The 20,987-nt window shown below is 48.8% G+C and overlaps 2 protein-coding genes across 2 annotated transcripts; one reads left to right on the forward strand and one right to left on the reverse strand.

The window, feature by feature from the left end:
* The first annotated feature begins 8,800 nt into the window (after positions 1–8,800).
* On the forward strand, positions 8,801–11,505 carry NUDT2 (nudix hydrolase 2). Its single transcript, XM_019734456.2, has 2 exons — positions 8,801–8,933; positions 10,927–11,505. The coding sequence occupies exons 1-2, from the start codon at positions 8,807–8,809 to the stop codon at positions 11,250–11,252; spliced, it is 453 nt and encodes a 150-aa protein (XP_019590015.1). The 5' UTR covers positions 8,801–8,806; the 3' UTR covers positions 11,253–11,505.
* Positions 11,506–17,261: 5,756 nt separating this feature from the next.
* MYORG (myogenesis regulating glycosidase) lies at positions 17,262–20,987 on the reverse strand. Its single transcript, XM_019734470.2, has one exon. The coding sequence runs from the start codon at positions 20,985–20,987 to the stop codon at positions 18,840–18,842; it is 2,148 nt and encodes a 715-aa protein (XP_019590029.2). The 3' UTR covers positions 17,262–18,839.

The following is a 20,987-nucleotide window of genomic DNA, read 5'->3' on the forward strand; positions in this document are numbered from 1 at the left end:
ACTCTTCTGTTTCATACTATTGGTCTCCTACAGCGCAATCGCGCTCTCCGGATTGGTCGACGTACTCTTCTCCGTTCACGATCCGCCTCCTGTCTCGGGCTGCTTGGGGTGAGTAGCTTTGGCGAGGGCCATCTGGGTTGTTCTCCGCGTAGGAACTGAGGTTCGGAGCGAAGGGAGTCTGCAACTGACGATCTCCCCCGTAGCTGCAGGGTCAAAGGTGGGCGCGCCCTCCGCCAAGCCGTCAGTAGCTCAGCAGCTCAGCCTCAGCTGCTCGCGGGCCATGTTTACCTACGTGCGCAGAGAGAGGGCAGGGTTCAGTTCCGGTTGAGCCTTGCTTTCCCCCATGCAAGTGGTGATGGGGTGGGTGGTCAGGATCCCAGAGTTCCCGGGTTTAGGCCCCAGAGGCCCGAGCGCCATAACCTCCCTGAGCCTCAGTTTTCACCTTGTTAAACTTAAAATCCTACTTACTTCCCAAAAAAGATTTCATGTTTTCTAATTGCTTCATTTATGGAAAGGATAATATATCTTGGCAGTTATAGCAGAAGTAAAATTCATACGAGAGTCCCATCACCTAAAATGTAACTTCCTTTTTCTTTGTTCTGGCCTGATTTGGGCACTATGTGTTTATCATATTTAAAATATATAAGTAAAGTAAACTGAATGCAATCAAATAGCCAAATGTAAAAGGCTAATATAGAGTTGAGGTTAAGAGCAGTATGTTGGGAGTCGGGTAGACCAGCTTTTGAGTTACTACCCAGACACATCTCAGCCATAGTTTCCCTCTTCTGAAAAATGACAGTAATGCCTCAGGCAATTGTGAAGAGTTATTGAAATAATGAAAGGAAAGCCCTTGGCACGGTGCCTGGCAAGTAGTGACTCCTCAAAAAAATGGTAACTATTAACTTCATAATAAAAACAAGCAAATATGCTAGCCAATGGGCCAGTAGACTTACTGTAATTGAGTACCCAATTTAACTAAAACTGGTCAATTAAAGAAATAACTAATAAGGAAACAATCCATTTTCCAAAAGAGTGAACGTTCTTTGTAGTATCTATATTAAAAGGAATTTATCTTGTGGGACCTTATGCATAAGGAATATACATGGTGTGATGAACAGTGTGTTCGCCAGTAGTTTTGCAGAAAATATGAAAAGCCATTTCTTGATTTCAACTATCAATAAAACAACATAAAGAAGCTTTCTGATGATCTTTTATGACACAGGGATAAGCGTAACCACATATATTCAGTAGCTCTGACGTGTCAGACCCTATGAGGACATTATTTATTTTAAACTCTACAACTATTAGGAAAAAAAGGAGTTACCCTCACTTTACAAATGAGGAAAATGAGGCATAGAGAAATATTTTGCTCAAAGTAACACCGCTGTTGAATTAGGGAGCTACATCTTTCTCACTTTTATTTACCTTGTGGTTGTTCTATAACACTTCAAGTTCATCTTGTCCCAAACAGATATCATTAGCTTACACTCTACTTCTTCCTCCACCTATTTCTTTTATACCTAGTCACCCAAACAAACAGCTATCTCTCTCCCTGGAACAATGAAACGTGAAATAGTGTTGATTTCCTCTTTGAGATAGTCAAATTCATCCCTTACTCTCCTTTTTCATGGCCTCTGCCTTAATTTAACTCTATATATCATTTGTCATCTGGGCTGTTGGTAACAGACTTGTAACTGATGGGTCTCCTTGCCTCCAATCTTTCCTTCTAATTCATTCTCCACCTTCCTTGCTTCCAGAATGTCTTTGTAAAATGTCAGTCTGAGCATATTACAGCCCTGCCTAAAACTAGTCAAAGGCTCCTCATTGCCTACAGAATATCAAATAAGCTGTTCAGCAATGGAATGTGGTCTTTGCCTACACTCCTCCCTTTGCCGGGAGTGCTCCCTTGCCTCTACCTTGTTCTGCTGGTCAACTCCTAGCCTTCCTTCAAAACCCTTATGGGGAACCCCTGTGACCGAAAGATAATCACTCCTTTTTCTTTGCTACCTTTCCATCTTACAATTACCCCTATAATGCACAAAGCACACTGGTAACTTGTTTGTTTAAATATCTTCCACTTTCATGAAGCTGTGAACCCCTAGAAAGCAGGGGCTTTGTAGTGTTCAGCTTCATATCTACTCTTCAATCCTGTCACACTGCCTGTCGCATGGGACACACTCAACAGATGTAAAATGAGTAAATGAATCCCTTCAGGCCCTAATACTAGAATTCCTCCATGGTTGCTTTCCAGAATTGTACAGTAGATGGCACTAATAGGCCACTTAACAGAAATCCTTTACTAGGAATGATTTTTTTCCCAACCTTGTCTGACTTTGGCCTCATCCTAGAAGCCAATATTCATGTTCTTACAGGTGAAACCTCCTGCTTCCTCCCTCAGCCAAATAGCAAAGATAGCGAGATGACTCAGCAGCTTGGTCTCTGTGAGAAAAGAAAGTGGCAGATATCTAGGGAAAGGTGCAGTTGAGGGAACATTTTGTCTCAATTTAGTCATGGTAGTTGGAGGCTTTTTTTCCTTTTCCTTTTTTTTCTGTTTTTCCTCTTTTTGCTGTTGTGGTTACAAGAGAGAGCTTTATTCATGGATGGGTGACTCATTTCTGTCCACTTTGAAAGGGAAGAAGGGAGTTGAAGAATCAGAGAAAAGACCATTATGATGTGGGAAGTAAGGGAAAGCTGAGCGGTGAGAATTGCTTGTGGGCTGCAGAGTTGGCCTTCCTCACAGTGGAGTGGCCTGGGCAAATTTCCTGGACACCAGCACCCTAAGTTAGGTGCTTGTGTGCTTGTCCAAGGCTGGCATCAAGGGTTTTCCCAACACTTGGTACTTGGGAACCCCTAGGCTTCTGGATGTGTTTTTGAACGGTTCCTGTTTCCCAGGAAAAAACAGAGGAGGCATAGAATCCTTATCAACGAGGCCAAATTTAGGGGCCCCAGGCTACACGTTACCCTCCAGGGTTGTCTTTGGGCACCAAGGTCATTCATCTACACCCCCCTCCAAATAAAACCTATTCTGTGGAAAGGATTCCAGCCAGAGATCTTAAAATCTCCATATGAATATAGATCAAACACTGGGAATTTTGGAACTGGAAGTAATTTTTTAAATCATTTGCGTGTCTCTCGGCCACTTGTGCAGCGAGCCCTGCTCTTTTATGGTAAGGAGAGCTGCGTAAGGGAAAAAAATATATAGCCTTTGGAGTTGGACTGACTTGGATTCAAATCCTACCATTCACAGACCAACTGCCTCTGGGCAAGTATTTTAACCTTTTTGAATCTCAGTTTCCTCATTGTAAAATGAAGATAGTAATACTTATTGCTAAGAGTTGTCTTGAGCATTAAAAAAGATACATGTAGGGGCCGGGCCCGGTGGCTCAGGCAGTTAGAGCTCCGTGCTCCTAACTCCGAAGGTTGCCGGTTCGATTCCCACATGGGCCAGTGGGCTCTCAACCACAAGGTTGCCAGTTCAATTCCTCGAGTCCCGCAAGGGATGGTGGGCTCTGCCCCCTGCAACTAAAATTGAACATGGCACCTTGAGCTGAGCTGCCGCTGAGCTCCAGGATGGCTCAGTTGGTTGGAGTATGTCTTCTCAACCACAAGGTTGCCGGTTCGACTCCCGCAAGGGATGGTGGGCTGTGCCCCCTGCAACTAGCAAAGGCAACTGGACCTGGAGCTGAGCTGCGCCCTCCACAACTAAGACTGAAAGAACAACAACTTGAAGCTGAACAGAACCCTCCACAACTAAGATTGAAAAGGACAACAACTTGACTTGTAGAAAAGTCCTGAAAGTGCACACTGTTCCCCAATAAAATCTTTAAAAAAAAAAAAAAAAGATACATGTAAAGAACCTGGCACAGTGTAGATGCTTAATTGATAAGATGGTGGCATGAAACACTGTTTCTGCTAAAGGGATTTTAGACTGTGCAGTACAAGTTAGGGGAGGATTTGAGGAGCTCTTTCTGTATCTAAAGGTATATGTGAGGGTTTTTCAGGTTAAGCTATGCTTGCAATAGCACTCTGATTAATTTGATGAAAATATTGGAACACAACACATCAGTATAGCCATTTATCTGTGAATTATTTTTTGGCACCTAAATCCTGAACCTCCTAGGCTGTGAGGGAATTGTATATATAGGGAAAGCCAAGAGCACTTTTCCTTAGCTTCTGGAACCTTCTGATGACATTGAGGGGGGAGTTTTGTTCAGGTTTTTTAAGCCACCTAAGGCACTTTGCCACTTTTCTGAAGTGTGAATTGCCTGCTGTCAAGCCTGGCGTTCTCACCTCCGCAGTCCTGGCTGCAGGCATATTTGCATATTGGATGCTATGTTCTTTAACCTCCTGAGGTTTGAATCCATTTGGAGTCTGTGTGTGTGTGTGTGTGTGTGTGTGTGAGAGAGAGAGAGAGAGAGAGAGAGAGAGAGAGAGAGAGAGAGGCAGAGGTGTAGGGAGACCGAACAAGAGTGAGCGAACTGGCTGCTTTCAAACCCCAGGACAGTTTCAGCTCCATAGTCTCCAGAAAAACAGAAAACCTCCAACAATAGCTCCATTGACTTTTATGTAAATGGCAGTCTTTAGGAAAACACTGGGCTGTTTCCCAAATTCCCGGAACATACCCTAAGCATTTGTTCGAGTGAGAGGTGGGGAAAGAGTTCTGTTGAGTCAATGAACATCTGTTGAGAGCTGCTGTGCTGAGTCCCAAGGAGACATAGCTCATGGTCTGGCTTCCCTGCCAGAGGTAGAGATTTACCATACTAGGTATGCGTGCTTGGGGTGACTTTGCACTGAGTCCACTTAGCTAAGCAGGAACTGGGTTTCCCCAGATTCCCTTCCTGTACGGTTCCAGGTTAGGGCTGACCCCAAGAAAATTTTATTTGAGGTTTGAAAAGCTGAAGTAGCTGCCAGTGCATTGTGAGGGACAGAGCAGGATACCAGGCACGGAGGCAGTGCATACCTTTTGACACTGATCTGCTGACTCACTTTGTTGGTGCAGGACAGCTCTGAGGCTTTCAGCTCCCCAACTCGTGCTGAATCTCCTCTTTCAGCTCCTCTCAGTCCTGGGCCAGGTGTACATAAGCTTTGTGGCAAAGGGCGCCAGCGACTGCCAGTCACCTGCATCAATGAGCTTGGAGACCGTGAAAGGAAGTCACAGGTTTCAGTTCTCTTGAATTCCCATCCTTATAGATCCTGATTTGTTCTGACAAGTTCCAGTTTTCCTTGCTCACCTCCCTTCACAGCCAGCTTTCCTTCCCAGTTGCTGGCCTCGAGGACCTATAGAGATTTCAGGCCCAAGACCACATGCAGAGGCAACAGAGTTGCACGCATTTCTCTCTCAACTTCCATAACTGCAGAAGGTCTAATTCCTATACTAAATCCTTAATTTTCTGTTGCTCAAAGTGTTCGGCCATGAGAAAGGCCCAGAAGATGGAGTAATTAGAAGCCAGAAGGCTTCACTGAAGAAATGACATCTGAGCTTCTTTGGAAAGGATGAGCAGGAGGATACGTGTGTGGGGAAGGAGGGAGAAATTCTAGGGAAGAGCTGGCTTAAGCCAAGCAATTGAAAGGGCAAGTAGGAGTTCTGCCTTTCTAGAACAACAGTCCTCTCCATGGGTCCATAGCATAGGTAGGAAGAGAACCTCTGATCCTAGCTCTTGATTCTAGCTCTTCTGTTCCCATTGACATGAACAGTTGGTCCGTCTGGTTTTTAGATGTGGTCACCCCTGCACATGGGTATCTACTGAGATAATATTCTTGCTAGGGTGCACCCTTGTCACTACCCTAAGCCCCCTCCCATAGGAAAATACTGGCCGGCTCCCCTCTTCCCATTGGCTCCACATGACCACCCAAGCCTGTCTTTCTTGGCTCCCCCTGCAGGCATCTTTGTTCACACTGTATTGTGATGTCAGCCGGGAGTAGGAATGCTTCCTGTGTCCCAGGCAGGGCACTGGATCCCTAAGCTTATCTAGGGCTTCTAACACTCATTCCATGAGACTGTACCTGAGGCTGGGGTAAGGCGACCTGCTCGTACAGCTTGCTAATACTTTCTGAGCATCTGGGAGGGGGGTATCAGGTACCTGTTTTTGCCTAAGCCTGGAATCAGTCATTTGAAATCTTTGTTCACCAGTTCTGTGGTGACAGCATGCTTTCTTCTGGCTTCCAGAATGGGGAAAGTTCTCAGCACAAATAGAGAGACCGGGGAAACAGAACACAATGTTTAATAAAAACCTGCTACCAGTTTACATATGAATTTTTAAACTCAAATGGGATCACATTATACATAATATTCTAAACCATACTTTTTTAACTCAGTACATCTGCATATCTTTTTACAAGCAGCACTTTTGGCTCTACTTCATTTTTTCACGGCTTCATAATATCCTATCATATAGATATACTATATTTAACTGTTCCCATATTGATGGATATTTGTTTCTGCTTTTTGTTTTTTTGATAAATTGCAAACAAGGTTGTGATGAATATCCTCGTGTGTGCATCTTAAACATGTATTTCTGTGTGTCATAGTGACTAGAAATGGAATCATTAGATCTAAGGGAATGTGCTGTTTTGATAATTGTCACAAAATTATTCTGTGGGGATATGCTAATTTACTCTCCCACCAACAGTATATGAGTGCAGGCCATTTTAAAAACCCATTTTGAAATTAATTCAAATTCTTAAAAACTTTTCATTAAGGTTTAGAAAGATTTGGAAAGGTCGCAGTGTTGAGTGTGTTTGTTTTTTTGGTAAGGTACCACTCTCCATTCCCTAGAGTAACATTACCACCTGTTGGCAGTCCAAATAATTGCCCTGGAACAGGTTTCAGTTTGGGTCTGATTTTTTTTTTCCTGTCGAACCGGCAACCTTGTGGTTGAGAGAGAGCCCGCTCTCCAACCAACTGAGCCATCTGGCCACCCACGAGCTGAGCAGCATCTCATTGACTTCATTCTAGTTGCGGAAGGCACAGCTCGCTGGCCTATGTGGGAATCAAACCGGCAGCCCCATTGCCCAGAGCTTGCACTCTAACCAACGTCCACCCCTGGGTCTGATTTTTATGCCTTTGATAGATGCAAGCTCATCTTGATTGAGCACCTACAGGAGGGCTGTGGAGACTATCAACCACTACCCCAGCCACCCTTTCTGCATCAGCTCTGCTATCCGTGAGTACCAGCTCCTTCTTTGGCTCTGGAATTTTGCAGATGAGGCCGTGCTGACTCAAGCCTCTTCCTACATGGGCCACTCTCCCAGGCCTTCGCCGCATTTGAGACACCTGGCTTTCTTTCAGTTCTGCCATCCCACCTCAGGACCTTTGCCCATGCTGTTCCCTCTACGTGGAGCATACCTCTCTCCTTCCCTTTGCCAACTTACCTTTTACTCATCCTTTACTTCTCTGCTCAAACATCCCTTCTCCCAGGAATCCTTTCTTGGTCCCTTAGACAAGGTCAGGTTACACATCACACATTTTTCCTTTGTAGCACATACCTTATTGACAATGATTTTTTAATCTGCTTAATTATTTGATTAAAGTCTACCTCTCCCACTAGAATATAAACTGCATGAAATGAGGGCAAAGGCCTAGAATAGTATTTAGTATATAGTAGGTCCTCAGTAAATATTTGTTGAATGAACAAATGACACAAATTTTTCTTTAACAGGGCCTTACATAAAAGATCTTCCATATTTTTGTTACCTTGATTACATGTCCCCCTTCAGATGATGAATTCTTTTTTCACTTCTGCAGATATTCTTACTCTTCTTCCTTCCTGTGTTTTGTTGTTGTTGACATTTTTTCTGAAATGGAAAAAAACTAAAAAACTTTAGTCTTTATTGTATTGCTGATTATAAAATTAATAAATGTTCTCTAAATTTCCAAACAATACAGAAATACATGGAGTAGAAAATGAAAGTCTCCCCATAATCTCATTTCCAGAAAACAATGATATGTATTCTTCCAGACATTTTTCTATGTATGTTGAAATCACTTACATGTCAGGCACTATTCTAAAGCACTTTACAGAAGTTAAGTCATGTAATCCTCACAGCAACCCTTTGAGGTAGAACTGTTATTATCCTGTCTTACAGAGGAGGAAACTGAGGCTTAGGAGCTAATCACACAGTGAATAAGTGGCAGGTTTAGAACCTGAACCCGGGTTCTAGATTCATGCTTTTGACCACTATGCTATAATAGTTTATCTTTGATGGTCAGAAAGAGGCTTCCTACTATGTGTGCCCTTTTGAACTTTGAATTTTGAACGATGTGATTATATAGCATTGTAAAATACAGATAAAAGACTGAAAAAATAAAAAACAAAAGAGTGTTTAGGACACCAAGCTACCCTTCCTAAGTGACCCCTCTGAGCCATCAGATACCACGTTGTTGGGGTCTCTGCTCCAGAGACTCAGGCTGGAGGCTGAGGGAAATGGGATTGTGGATTCAGTAATACTGTGCTGCGTCTCTCCCATTCCCAGCATCTCTCCAGTTTCAGTGGGTTTACTCCTGAGGATCTTGTCTCTTAACGCGCACACACCAGCCCTATATTTTAACAGGGAGATCTGGGAGGAGTTGGAATAGAGCCACACTGACAGGGTGGGGCCAGGGTCTGCAGTTACACAGAAAAGCCCATCTTTGATTCCTGGTTTCCCCTCATTGGTCCTTGGCATGCTGCCTTTTTCTGTAGGTGAGGAGGTCACTATTGGCTTGTGCTACTCACCAGCACCAGAGTGCGGCCCCCCAGTATGGATTTTCCTGGTTAGTGTAACTTCCAATGTCCCATGTCTTCTGTATTAAGTTCTCAGACAGACCATGGCCCTGAAAGCATGTGGCTTGATCATCTTCCGAAGACGCCTCATTCCCAAGGTGGACAACACTACAATTGAGTTTCTGCTGCTGCAGGCATCCGATGGCATTCATCACTGGACTCCTCCCAAAGGTGCGAGGCCAGAGGGGCTGGATGTTGGGGAAATGCCAAGTGTTACTCAGAAATCCGCCCTGCCAAGAGCCCCACAAGTCTTGCTTCCCGGTGACTGTGCAGCAGGAGGACTTGGGGTGGGTAGAAGCCTTTGATCCTCTCTACATACAAGGTCTCCATGCCAGGCTAGAGCAGGGCTGGAAATAGAACTCGGTGACTGAATCCCCGGACAGAAACGTCACCTGGAGTGTGTGTGTGTGTGTGTGTGTGTGTGTGTGTGTGTGTGTGTGTGTGTGTAATTCACCAGAGCACCAGCCTCTGTGATGAATGGCTGGGAAGGACAAAAGGCACTAGGCTGGGCATTGGGGTCCTTGGGGTCAAGTCATTACTGGGCCACAGTTGAGGGGCCCAGAGTGAGCAGCCCTCAGACAGTAGGGATCAGGGACTTTAAAGGGGAGTTGGTGGGAGGAGTGAGCAAGGATCCAGGGGTAGGAAAACAAGGACATGGGAACAGGAAATAAAACTTGCACATTTGAGTTTCACTAGGGAGAAACAAGGTAAAAGGGACAGAAGTATCACAAATACTATGCATTTTAACAAATACTTTGAATAGGTACATACATACTTGTCTCCTCATCATCTAAGTCACACTGCATGGTCCCCTCTCATTGAAAGATTTCAAAGGACCGCCACATTTTTTCCTGCTTGGGCCTCAGGGAGAAGTTACCCTGTTAACACTGATGGGCTGAATGCTGAGTAGATGACGTCGGGAAGAGTGTTCAGAGACTCCCCACTCTTCTGAGTGTGGTTAAGACATCCTGGGTCAGTCACCTGTCACCACCAGCATCCCTCCCACCCTCCTCTCGATGCATTACCTACCTGTCTTTGTGCGCATAGCTATATGAGGTGCCATACAGAGAAAATTCTCCAGAAGCCATGAGCTAGAGTGGGTTTTCAAGTCCAAGCTGATCGTTTTCTGTCGGAGCTGTGTAGCAGCAGCTGACTAAGGGCACTGCTGTAAGGACCCCTGGTACAGAAGAGCACTGAGATAAAGCCCCATCTCCAAACCAAGAAGGGAACAGCTAAATTCCTGCTCCCCGTGAGCTCCTGGCCCAGGAGGCCCCCAGGAACTTGCTGGAGCCATGTGTTGACAGAGGCTGCCAGACCCCCCGCCCCCAGTCCTTGGCTCCTCTGGGCAGGCTGAGAATTTGCAGGGAGGGCCTACAGGCAGAGCTGAGGGCTTCTCTAGTCTGCAGAGCTTCAAGTTCTTCTACAACAACAGTTTCTTGGCAGCTGTCTGCTTGGGTTTGGGTCTTGCCAACAAATTTTCTTAGAACTGTTTCTCAGCTTGTCCTTAGTCTAAGTTCCCATCAGGACTTTCCCTATGAAACTGGAATCTGGTCTTGCTCAGTTAGAAAGATGAAAACAATTTGGAAAAGCCTTGATAGCTACTTGGAAACAGCTGCTGGTGCTGCAGTGCATGGTTTTGAGCCTGTCTTGTTGGCCCTGGGTCTTAAGAGACCAACTGCGGACAGTTTAAATCCTCACTGTGGATTGTAGGCAAAGTGTTCCGTCTTCAGCCAGCTCCCATCTGCCCAGAAGGGATGGCCTGTCCTTGGGAAAATCGCCTGAAGGTCTCCACGGGAAAAGTCTCCCTGAGGATATGGGATGAGGAGAGCTCCAAAGAAGAGGAAAGCAGAAGTCTGAGGGAGGCCATCTTTCTCACCATCAAAGAGCAGTATTCTAGACCAGACTTGCCAAACACATGGTCTGTTTCACTCTCTGCAGAGAAGATGGGGTGGGGAGGAGGGGTTTCCCAGACACCACAGAGCCAGACACTACCTGCCCTGCACCCCATTCCTAGGTGTGTGAAGATGTTGCCAATCTCTAGGCCCCCATTAGCGTAACAACAGCTAGGAAAGTCACTGAAGACCCCATCTTTAAATCATCTAACCTGGAAAATACAGCTTCTTTTAAAGATTATCTCCCCCTCCTCTTCTTTTCTCCTAACTAGGCCATGTGGAGCCAGGAGAAAATGAATTGGAAACAGCCCTGCGGGAAACTCAGGAGGAAGCCGGCCTAAAAGCAAGCCAGCTGACCATCATTGAGGGGTTCAGAAAGGAGCTCAATTATGTGGCCAGGAAGAAACCTAAAACAGTCATCTACTGGCTGGCAGAGGTGAAGGACCACGACGTGGAGATCCGCCTCTCCCACGAGCACCAGGCTTACCGCTGGCTGGGGCTGGAGGAGGCCTGCCAGTTGGCTCAGTTCAAGGAAATGGAGGCAGCGCTCCAAGAAGGACACCAGTTTCTCTGCTCCACAGTGGCCTCAGCTGACTGAAGCAGAGTTGTTTGCCTCAGTAAGAGCCTTGAGGGCCTTCTGAGATGAACCCACCCTCAGCTACAGAGAAGGCTGTGCTAGTCTTTGGCTCATCATAGCGAAGAGCAGATAGGTTAGTAAAATCAGTTGAGGACTCACGGAGCAGAACAGGCAAAAATCTTAGCTGGGTGGAAAGGAAGGCAAAGGAGGAGTTTAAAAGAAGGCCAGGCCCAGTAAGTACAGCCTTGTACTTAATAAACGTCAAGCAGAGTAACCTGTTGTATTTATTTCTTGGACTCTTGCCCTTAGGGAGAAGAATGCTAACGTGAATCGGAGCTGTGACCTTAGCCAGAGGGAAGCCTGTGTCGGTGCACTGTACCCCATAGGAGCTAAGGTGGGGAGTCAGAATAGGAGAGCCCCAAAGCTGCCCAGGGCGCTCTCCTGCCTCAGGAACTCCAAGCACTTTCACCCCACCCCCACCAGTGTACAAGAGACTGTGACGTATAGTCGGACAGGATATGCGAGTAGAACTAGAGCATAGGAATGAGGTCTGTTCAGCTCACTAACGTGTCTCTCCCAGCTTCAGGCACTTACAGGTGCTCAACAAATATTTTCGAAAAGAATTAAGAGACCCAAGGAACTTTGGGACATGCCCAGATCACGACAGGGAGAGGAAGGACAGGCAACCCTGGGCCACCAGGTCAGTGACACATGTAACTCCAACCTCTCAGCCTAGTCCTGCCTCCCAGAGTCAGCATGGCCTTGTCAACATGACTGAGGTCACTAGCAGGAGGCAGGCCCAGGCCTGGGTGTGCTCCGCTGGGCGACCCGGCAGTCGTGTGCACTCCTCACCTGCAGCTGCCATCTCTGTCTTTAGCTAAGCCCCCATCATTGCCTTGTCTCCTTTCCCACATACTCTTTTTCTCCACAACTCAACTGGAAGACCCAGAGGCGCAAGAGTTGGGACTCAGCCCTCTTTTCCCTTGCTACTAGGGCTCAAGGAATGCATGGCAGGTGTTAGATCCTACAGCCCTTCCAGGAGTTGTTAGCAGCTGGATTCATGTGGATCTTATTAGAGGGTTGTTGCCCAATGAAGTGCAGAAGGTTGGATGGGAAGGGGCGTTGGCAAAGGTCAACCTGGATTACCAGGGTCAAGAACTGGCACCCCCAGAGGAAGGAGAGAGAAGTTGCCCACGTCTTACTCAGGCTTCCAGATGTTTTTAGTCACTGGTTCTCTGTGCAGACAGGGCAAAAGTACTAGCGAACAGGATCTTGGAGCACCGCCAGGGACCTGAATGGTTTTGTTCCTCACCCCTCTGAGCTGCACTCTGAAGGAGGCCTGCTGCAGGAAGTTTTTGGAGCTTAATGTTCTCTTTCTAGGCCAGCAGGGACCACATCCCATTGATTTAATAAATGCCTGCTGGGCAGTGGTGCCAAACCACAGACTAGCTGCCTCCTAACAAGGGCTGGCCGGCCCTGTGCTCTCAGCATGGGAGGCTGTGGAGTCTCAAGATGCTAAGACCTCGTACGTCAGGGTTGGAAGGGACCTGGAAAATGACCTGATTTCGCTGCTCATTTTTATAGTTGGGAAAATGGAGGATTAAGAAAGTAGATGGCCCTGGCAGTTGCCTGGATGTGGGGTGCTTTGAGGATGGGGTACCAGAGGGAAAACTGCTTTAGAATATCTTGTGTACGTTGGGGTCATTTTCTGGACCTTACAGAGGTTTCCACTGAAACAAACACATGTACTTTGGAGTAGGCGGAGGTGTAAATTGTATATTCAGTTGCTCACTTTGCAGGAAGAATTGACAGCAGGGTAGTAGCGGGGCATGTTATGGGAGGTGGAGAAGGCTGGGGGAGAAGGAAACCGACACTGGGATGTGGATGGTGAGGAGGCTTTGTCGTCGTCACCCCTCTGCCTCTGGCCAGCTGGCCTTGTTCAGAGCTTTGGGGCTAAGGCCGCAGTTTCCTCGTAATCTGAGGCCCTCCAAGCTCCAGAGTATCTCCTTCCGGAAGCTTTCCCTGATAACCACCCAGCCTATAAACGCCATCCTGTTTCCCCACCTGCACCTGAAGAGCCTCCGTTTGGAACTCCACCTGTTCTCCCCAATACCACCTCCACCCCCAGGGTGAAGAAGCAACTAATGGACTTAGCCCCACCAGGGTGGTCTTAAGTTGCCCCCTCCTAGGAACATTTAACAGAGGCTCTGGAAAACCAAAATGCCCTCTTAACCCTCAAAGCAATACCTTACACCCCCACAGTAGGCACTTGTTTGCTGAACTGAAGATCCAAAGGAATGAAGGTAGTTTTTAATGGTAGAATTTCAGTTGATAGACTTGTGTGGATATGGGACTCCATGTTTGGGAAGCAGAGGGTCCTTCTTCCTGGGTGCAGCTGAGGCCCAATCTGTCTTCTTCTATGAAGGAGGGCTGCACCAGCCCCACTGTTGCCCACTTGAGGCTGTGCTATAGAGGCACACAGGGACCTGCTCTCTGCCTTCTCCCCAACCCCCCCCTTCATTTCCCCTCCCCTCCCACTCCACCCTCCTGCTCAGGATTGTATAATAGGAAATTCCCAACTGGGCTCCCTGAGGAGGAGAAAGGGGGCTAGGGAAGGAGAAACAGCACAACCTCTTCCTGTTCCTCAGACTGGGAAATCTCAGGAACAGGGACTCCCCCTCTTCTCTCCCATTCCCCCCCTCAACCTTACCCCCAGCCAAACTCAGGGTTTGCCACATAAAGCCAAGAATTCCCTCCCCTACTGGGGAGAGAGGGTCAAAAGGTACAAACCTCCAGTTACAAAATGAGTAAGTCCTGGGGATGTGATGTCCAGCATGGTGACCGTAGTTAGTAATACTGTATTGCATATTTGAAAGTAGCTAGGAAAGTGGATCTTGAATAGTCTTACAAGAAAAAAGGGTTTTTTTTGTAACTGTTTAGTGACAAATGTTAACTGGGCTTATGATCATTTTGCAATACATACAAATATCGAATCGTTACTTTGTATACCTTAAACTAATACAATGTTATATCAATTATAGCTCAATTTTTAAAAACGAGGAACCAGCCTCTGTTTTCCCCTATATCCCATTAAAATGGTGAAATACATTGAAAAAAAAGAATTTTCCCCTCTGCTCAAGCTGCTAGGAAGATCCTTGGGCATAATGAATTAAATGGCTAGCCTTAAGATAAAAACCAAGCTGTTCTTTGGGAGCTGAGGTATGCTAAGGGGTGGGGGGAGTCTGTCAGCAGAAGTCCCACTGAGTCAGACAATGGCAGGAAAGGAAATCACCCAGTTGCTACTGTGGATTTTCTTCAAGACTGGGTCCAGGCAGGTCCCCTTTGCAGGGATGGCTGTGTAGCTGTTCCCAGCATGGAAGGTAGTATTTCTTCAAATGCTTTTCAAAATATGTTCATATGTATGTGTGTGTGAGCAAAACAGAACGAGGGGTGAAAGAAGGATGCAGATCTTAGAGGCCTTGAACACCAGAGTTTGATTTTTTTTTTCCTAAGTGATAAAATTGAATTTCAGAAAGATTTCCTTGACTGCTACGTGGATTGGATTGAAGGGTCCAAGAGCAGAAAGAGGAGGCCACGGCAGTGTTCCAGGCTAGAATTGATAAGTCGTGACGTGGGGTAGTGGCCAGGGGATAGAGAGGTCAACAGTGGCCTTGGACTTGAGGGGAGAAGAGATCAGAAAGCTCAGTGAGAAGAACCGTCAGAAAAAGACTTGCTCTGGAGCCCGCCAGGGTGAGAGACACTTTACCCGGATCTGGAGAAACAAGGGCAAAGACCCAGAAAATTCACGGCTTAGAGAAAGGGCTTCGCCAGGGTTCAGTTGATTCATATGGTATTGGAGGGAAATGGAGGCAGACTCTCAGGGTGCACAGGGTCACAGAATGAGGAAATTAGGCCCCAGGCCCAGATTTCCTACAGTGGCCACTCAGTCCTTCCCCATTACCTCTGGAGAAGGGCTTTCCCATTCCTTCATATCAGCCCCCACCCCAACCAGCCCAGGGGTGAGGAATTCTGGCCATGACAAGGCAGCTGAAATCTGCATGGAGGAGGGACAGCCCCTACTCTAATCCAGATGAGCAGAGAGAACGATGCATTTGGAAAGCACAAGACTGGAAGGGGCCAAAGTTCCTGGCATCCTGCAGAATAGGGGTAGAAGTAGCTTCCAGTCCAGTTCCCTCCCTCCTTCTGTTTCTAAGACTCAGCTCTTTCTCACAGTTCCTGCTATTCCAGCCCCCATCGCCACCCAACTTCTCGAACCTCTTTTTTGGTGTGAAGAGAGGAAAGGGAGATATTCTTGGCCTAAAATCAGGCCTATTGGGTGGCAGCTTCAGGGACACACATTTCAGCTGGCTCCCTGTCCTTGGAGGAATACAGGCCAAGGCGAGGCCATGCTGCTGACAGCTGGGTGAATGCTGGGTGGGAGATTCTAGGCATCTGGATAGAAACACCAATCTCCTGTGTGACTTCAGGCTAATGCCCTTCTCTCCCAGTGCTTCCGTTTGTTCATCTGTGCTTTTGTAATGAGGCCAATGGCAGAGGCCAAGCTAGACACCAGACCACAAGTCAAGGACCAGTTTGCTGGACTTTGGCCAGAGAAGGACACTCGTCCCTTTGGCCCTGTCCCTGCACACAGTGAGTGTTCAGTGGGCATGATGTGTCCCCTCCCCCATCTAGGCTGTAAAACACTACTGCCTATCCTCAATGCCCTTCTAAAGGGTATTCCTTCGCCTCCCTGCCAGGTGACTTAGGCCTTACAGATTACTTTATCCCTCCCCACTCCATTCAGACAACACACACTGCTTGGTCCAGGGCTCTCCAAGAGAACTTTCTGCAATTATGGAAATGTTCTCTACTCTGCACTGTCCAATATGGTAGCCACTAGTCACACATGGTGTTTGGACGCTTGATATGTGGTTAGTGCGCCTGAAGAACAGGATTTTCTTCTTCTCCCCTTCTTCTGCCTCCCCCCCCCACTCCAGTTCAAGCCCCCACTCCAATTCAAGCCGTTGTTTCTCAGTCTAGTTGTGTAGGACACAGCTCCCTGGCCCATGCTGGTATTGTGAGCCTTGTGCTCCCCCTGGCTGAGGCAGTTGGTGCCCGTCGTTGGTTGGCCACTCACGGCAGCTCACGCCAGCTCATACCAACCTCTGGCTGCTCACAGCAGCCCAGCTCCAGGGAGAGCTGTTGTTCACAATTTTAGTTGTAGAGGGTGCAGCTCATTGGCCCATGTGGGAATCGAACTGGCAACCTCAGTGTTAGGAGCACGGTGCTCAAACCACCTGAGCCACCGGGCTGGCCCAAGAACTGAGTTTTTTATTTTGTTTAATTTTAATTTTAAAATTAAAGAAGTGACATGTGGCTAGTGGCTACCATATTGGACAGCAGAGGTTCTAGGCAGAGATTATCTTTGTCCCTTGTTTACAATAAGAGTTGATAGGAGTTATCATTCATTGAGCACTTACTGTTTGCCAATTACTGCATAAGTGCTTTACAGACAGATCTCAGTGAATCCTAGAAATTCCACTTTAAAGATGAAGAAACCAAGGCTTGAGAGGTTAGGTAAATTGGTTTCACGGTGCAGAGAAAGCTGGTGGGCTATTCAAGTGTGAGTCATGCTCTCTAGCCATTTAGGGAACTTTCTAGGACCCAGTCTGAGTGTCCTTCTACAATCACTTCACAGCACATGGCTGGCCACCAGGGCCCGGGGAGGCTTATCATTGAGTACTTATTGGTATATGTTCTTGACAAAAAAGGGGAGAGGGAAGCTAATTCATTTACTCCCCATCTCCTGGGGACCAAGGAATCCTGTGTCCCAACATCCCACTTTCAGGTATTTCTTCTCTTGCCTTTCTCCCGGACCAGTGTCCTTTGGATCACAAACTTAGACTTCAAATGGGTGCTATGTGCAGAGGTTTGGGAAGAGGGTGTCACATGCAGGCCTAGAGAAAGCCACTTGTGCTGGGAGTTGGACCTGGAAAAATCCTTGTCATTTTTAAGGAAGAAAACAAGAAATAGTATTATAATAGCTACCTTTTATTGAGCACCTACTATGCCAGGCACTTTACATACATCTGTGCTTATACTTCCCACAACAACCTGGGAGGTAGGTATTATCATCACCACTTTACATATGAGGAAACTGAGGCTCAGTGAGGTTAAGCAGCTTGCTCAAGGTCATGCAGCTTGTAGATGAGTGGTAGAATCAGCACTGGAGATGGGCATCTGTGAGTGCCCTTAAACTTTCATTAGGCATTCTTCACACTGAGAAAACAGGGATGAAGCAATGGGCAAAGGCCTGCCTTCTCTAGCGAGTGAGGCTCTGGTTCTACTGTCCAAGTTGAAGGAAGCTAAGCCCTGCCTGTTTCCCACCTGCGCCCTTTGGCAAGCCACGCCTTTCACCGGACTCAGCTGTAAAGTGAGGAAAAACTCTCTGGCTGAGATTGTTCTTAGAAAGGGAAAATGGTTGAAATGAAAGCCCTTACCCTGTGTGTGTATTTGCAGGCAGTGGTGTGAGCGTGTAGTTCGTGTGCTGAAGCACACCACCACCAGAAGAACACTGTTCTCTTTTAGGCCACACCCCTGCCATGTGTACAGGGAGTGAGGCAGCAGAGGAATCTTGAAAGGGCTGTTGATTTACTTCCACAGTCCCTGGGACATCAACTGGGAGGAGGCCAATTCAACAATCAAAGCCTCAAATTTGCTCCCTGCCTCCTCCCTCCAGGCTTCTCTAGCCTCAGGGGTCCTGTGTTCATTCAGTAGATACAGGGACATATGGTCTCTCTCTCTCTCTCTCTCTCTCTCTCTCTCTCTCTCTCGTTCTTGAGTTAAGGCACCAAGTCTAGCCTGTATGACCGTGCAAGTCTTTGCCCATCAGGTGCCCATCAGGTGGTGGCCCTGGCCCATGTGTGTACACAGATGAGTTAGTACAGTGTTAGGAGTCTCTTCACAAATGAGGGACAATGATGATGGCTCCATGCTGAGCCCAGTCCTCCTGTATTTTGCGAGGGGACCTCCTGCCTCCTTGTCAGTAGGCCAAGTATCCCCATCCCTTCTCACCAGCTGAGGTGGGCCCAGGTCAGCCACAGTTCAGGCCAATGCAGGGAACTCAGGGCCTGGCTTCCGACTCCAAGAATGTGCCCTTTCTAAGTGTGGCAGGGGGCTATTTTGGGACCTTAAAGAGGATCAAGTCCTCACTTCAGAAGGACGAAGATAGCTACTCAGGCCAGGATGGCAAGTGAGGTTTCTTTTTGTGCTTTTAAAACCCAACCATGTGTAACAGGAAGAGAACTGACCTTTTTCCTCTGAACTCACTCACCCTATCCCTACCCCAGGAAACAGGTTTCTGCAGCCTGGAGTGGATATGGAGGGAAAGGGGGTTGTTAGGATTGTTCATTGGAGAGGGAAGTTGCTTCCCTGCCCTGTCCCCTGGCCCTACAGGAGCTGGGGCAGCACATTTATGTCAGCACCCACTTAGTGGGTGGTGCAGAGGTAGGGACTTTCTGGGGATACACGGTGTGATTATGATGGAGAGTTAAAGGTCTGCCTGAAGACTGAGATTAGTGCTGTGGGGTTTCCCAGCCCTGGGCTGGGTCAGGACACCCAGATGAAATAGGCAACCTCGTCCAAGTCAACAGGGTAATCGGTGAGCAGCACTGGTGTCTTGTCAAAAAGCTCCCCCTTGTAGCTGCGCCACTTGCCTGCCGGCAGGTAGACATCGCGTTCTTGCTTGCCTGGCTCCAGTACAGGCGCCACCAGCAGCGTGTCCCCGATAAGGAACTGTGAGTCGATGCGGTGTGCAGTCTCATCGTCCGGCGCAATCCACCAGAGGGGTCGCACGATGGGGTCACCAGTGTCAGTGACCTCACCTGCCAGCTCAAGCAATAGCGGTGACACTAGCGAGGCCCTCAGTGAGGTGAATTTGTGCGCGATGGCTACCACTTCGGAGTCGTATTGCCAGGGTGGGACCGAGAACTGCATAGCGGGCATGAAGGCGGCCACCTCCAGCCAGCGCACGTAGAGCTCGCGCTCGGGCACATCGCCACCACCTGCTACACGCTCAGGCACCACGTTGCCCCCCACCATGTCCGGCAGGATGAACGGGTAGCCCAGCATGCTGACGGTGAGCACGGCAGGGATGAGCGAGCGCAGACCCAGATCATAGCCCCACACTGAGTCGCGGTCCACCAAGCGGAAGAAACATGAGATGTTCTGTGACTGGTAGCCCACCCGGACCTCGGCCAGCGAGAAGAAGGGCAGCGCCATCTCGGTGTAGCGCCGGCTCCATATGTTGGGGTCCGGCAGCGGCCTGTAGGTGCTGAAGTCCTGCGGCAAATAGCTGACCTCGCCCGCGTCAAACTTGAAGGAGGCCACTGCGTAGTGCGAGCGCAGCCGCCGCAGGTGCCCCTGGAACCAGTCGCGGGCCTCGGGGCGCGTGAAGTCCAGCACCGCGCCAATGCCATTCCACCAGCGCACTAGCGCGGGCAGTCGGCCGGTGGGTTCACGCACGAACAGCTCGCGCTCCACGCCTTCACCAAAGGATGATGAATTGTAGTTGACGAACGGGTGTACCCAGAGCGTCACTTGAAATCCGGCGTCCCGCAGGCGGAGGAACATGTCACTGGCATTGGGGAACTTGGCCTCATCAAAGTGGAAGTCACCATACGCAGGAGTGTACATGTCGTCGATTTCCAGGTGGCTGCTATTGAAGTGGTGCTGGCGGATCTGCTGGGCGAACCGCTGCACCTTGTCCTGGTTCACCGCGCGCCCATACAGCACCCACGTGGACCAGATGGGGTCCCGGAAGGTCTCGGGTGCTGGCACCCAAGACGGCTTGTTGAAATAGCGCCGCACCATGTACTTGTGGATGGAGGTGACATCTGAGCCAACACACACACGGTAGCTGAGCTCTGGCGCCGCGGCGAGGCCGGCTGGTGGCTTATAGGGCGTGTTGTGGTACCGCGCCTGCAGCCGCAGTGAGCGCTCCGTGCTGTTCCAGCCCAGGTGAAAGGGCACTGAGTCGTTGACCTTGATGGCAGCTGCGCGCGACGACAGCCAGTAGCGCTCGAGGATGCCTCCAAATGCTGCATCGGAGGAGTAGACGTCGCTGGTGACGAAGGGCTGCGGCTCCTGCTGGCCTTCCAGGCGGATGGGCCAGTGCTGGGTCCTCATCTCAGCGCCACCGTACCAGTGCGCAGCTGCATCTCCCAGGAACATGGCATGCTCCACGGCGTGCCCTGGCGCCGCCTCTTCCCAGCGCACGCGGTAGCACATGACAGTGTCCTTAGGCCGAACAGTCTGGATGAAGAAGTGCAGCGGACGCCCATCGGCGGTGCGAGAGCAGCCCAGCAGGGCACCGTCGCGGCTGCAGGAGTCGAGGTCCAGCGCGCCGGAGCGGAAGGCCAGGCGGAAGACCTGCTCGCCCTTCTGGTTACGGATGGAGAAGCCGCCAAGGTTCAGGTCCAACAGCTCCGCTCGCAGACGTTCCGCCTTGCGTAGAGAAACGCTATAGTAGCACCAGGCCACGACTGCAGCCAGCACCAGCAGCAGCCCCAGCATGGCGGAGCCCAGCAGCGGCTTCAGCTCTTTGGATGGCTTGGGCTTGACAGGTGAGAAGTTGTCAGGCAGGAAGGTGTACATGGCTGTGGCTGAGACGGCTTCTGGACTCTTATGGCCTATGTGGCTCCCAGGGCGGCGGCGGCGGGGGTTGGCCTGATTCTTCTCCTGAGGGTTTTCAGGCAT

This window comes from Rhinolophus sinicus, linkage group LG04 (genome assembly GCF_036562045.2).
Source record: "Rhinolophus sinicus isolate RSC01 linkage group LG04, ASM3656204v1, whole genome shotgun sequence".
In the NCBI taxonomy this organism is placed as follows: Eukaryota; Metazoa; Chordata; class Mammalia; order Chiroptera; family Rhinolophidae; genus Rhinolophus; species Rhinolophus sinicus.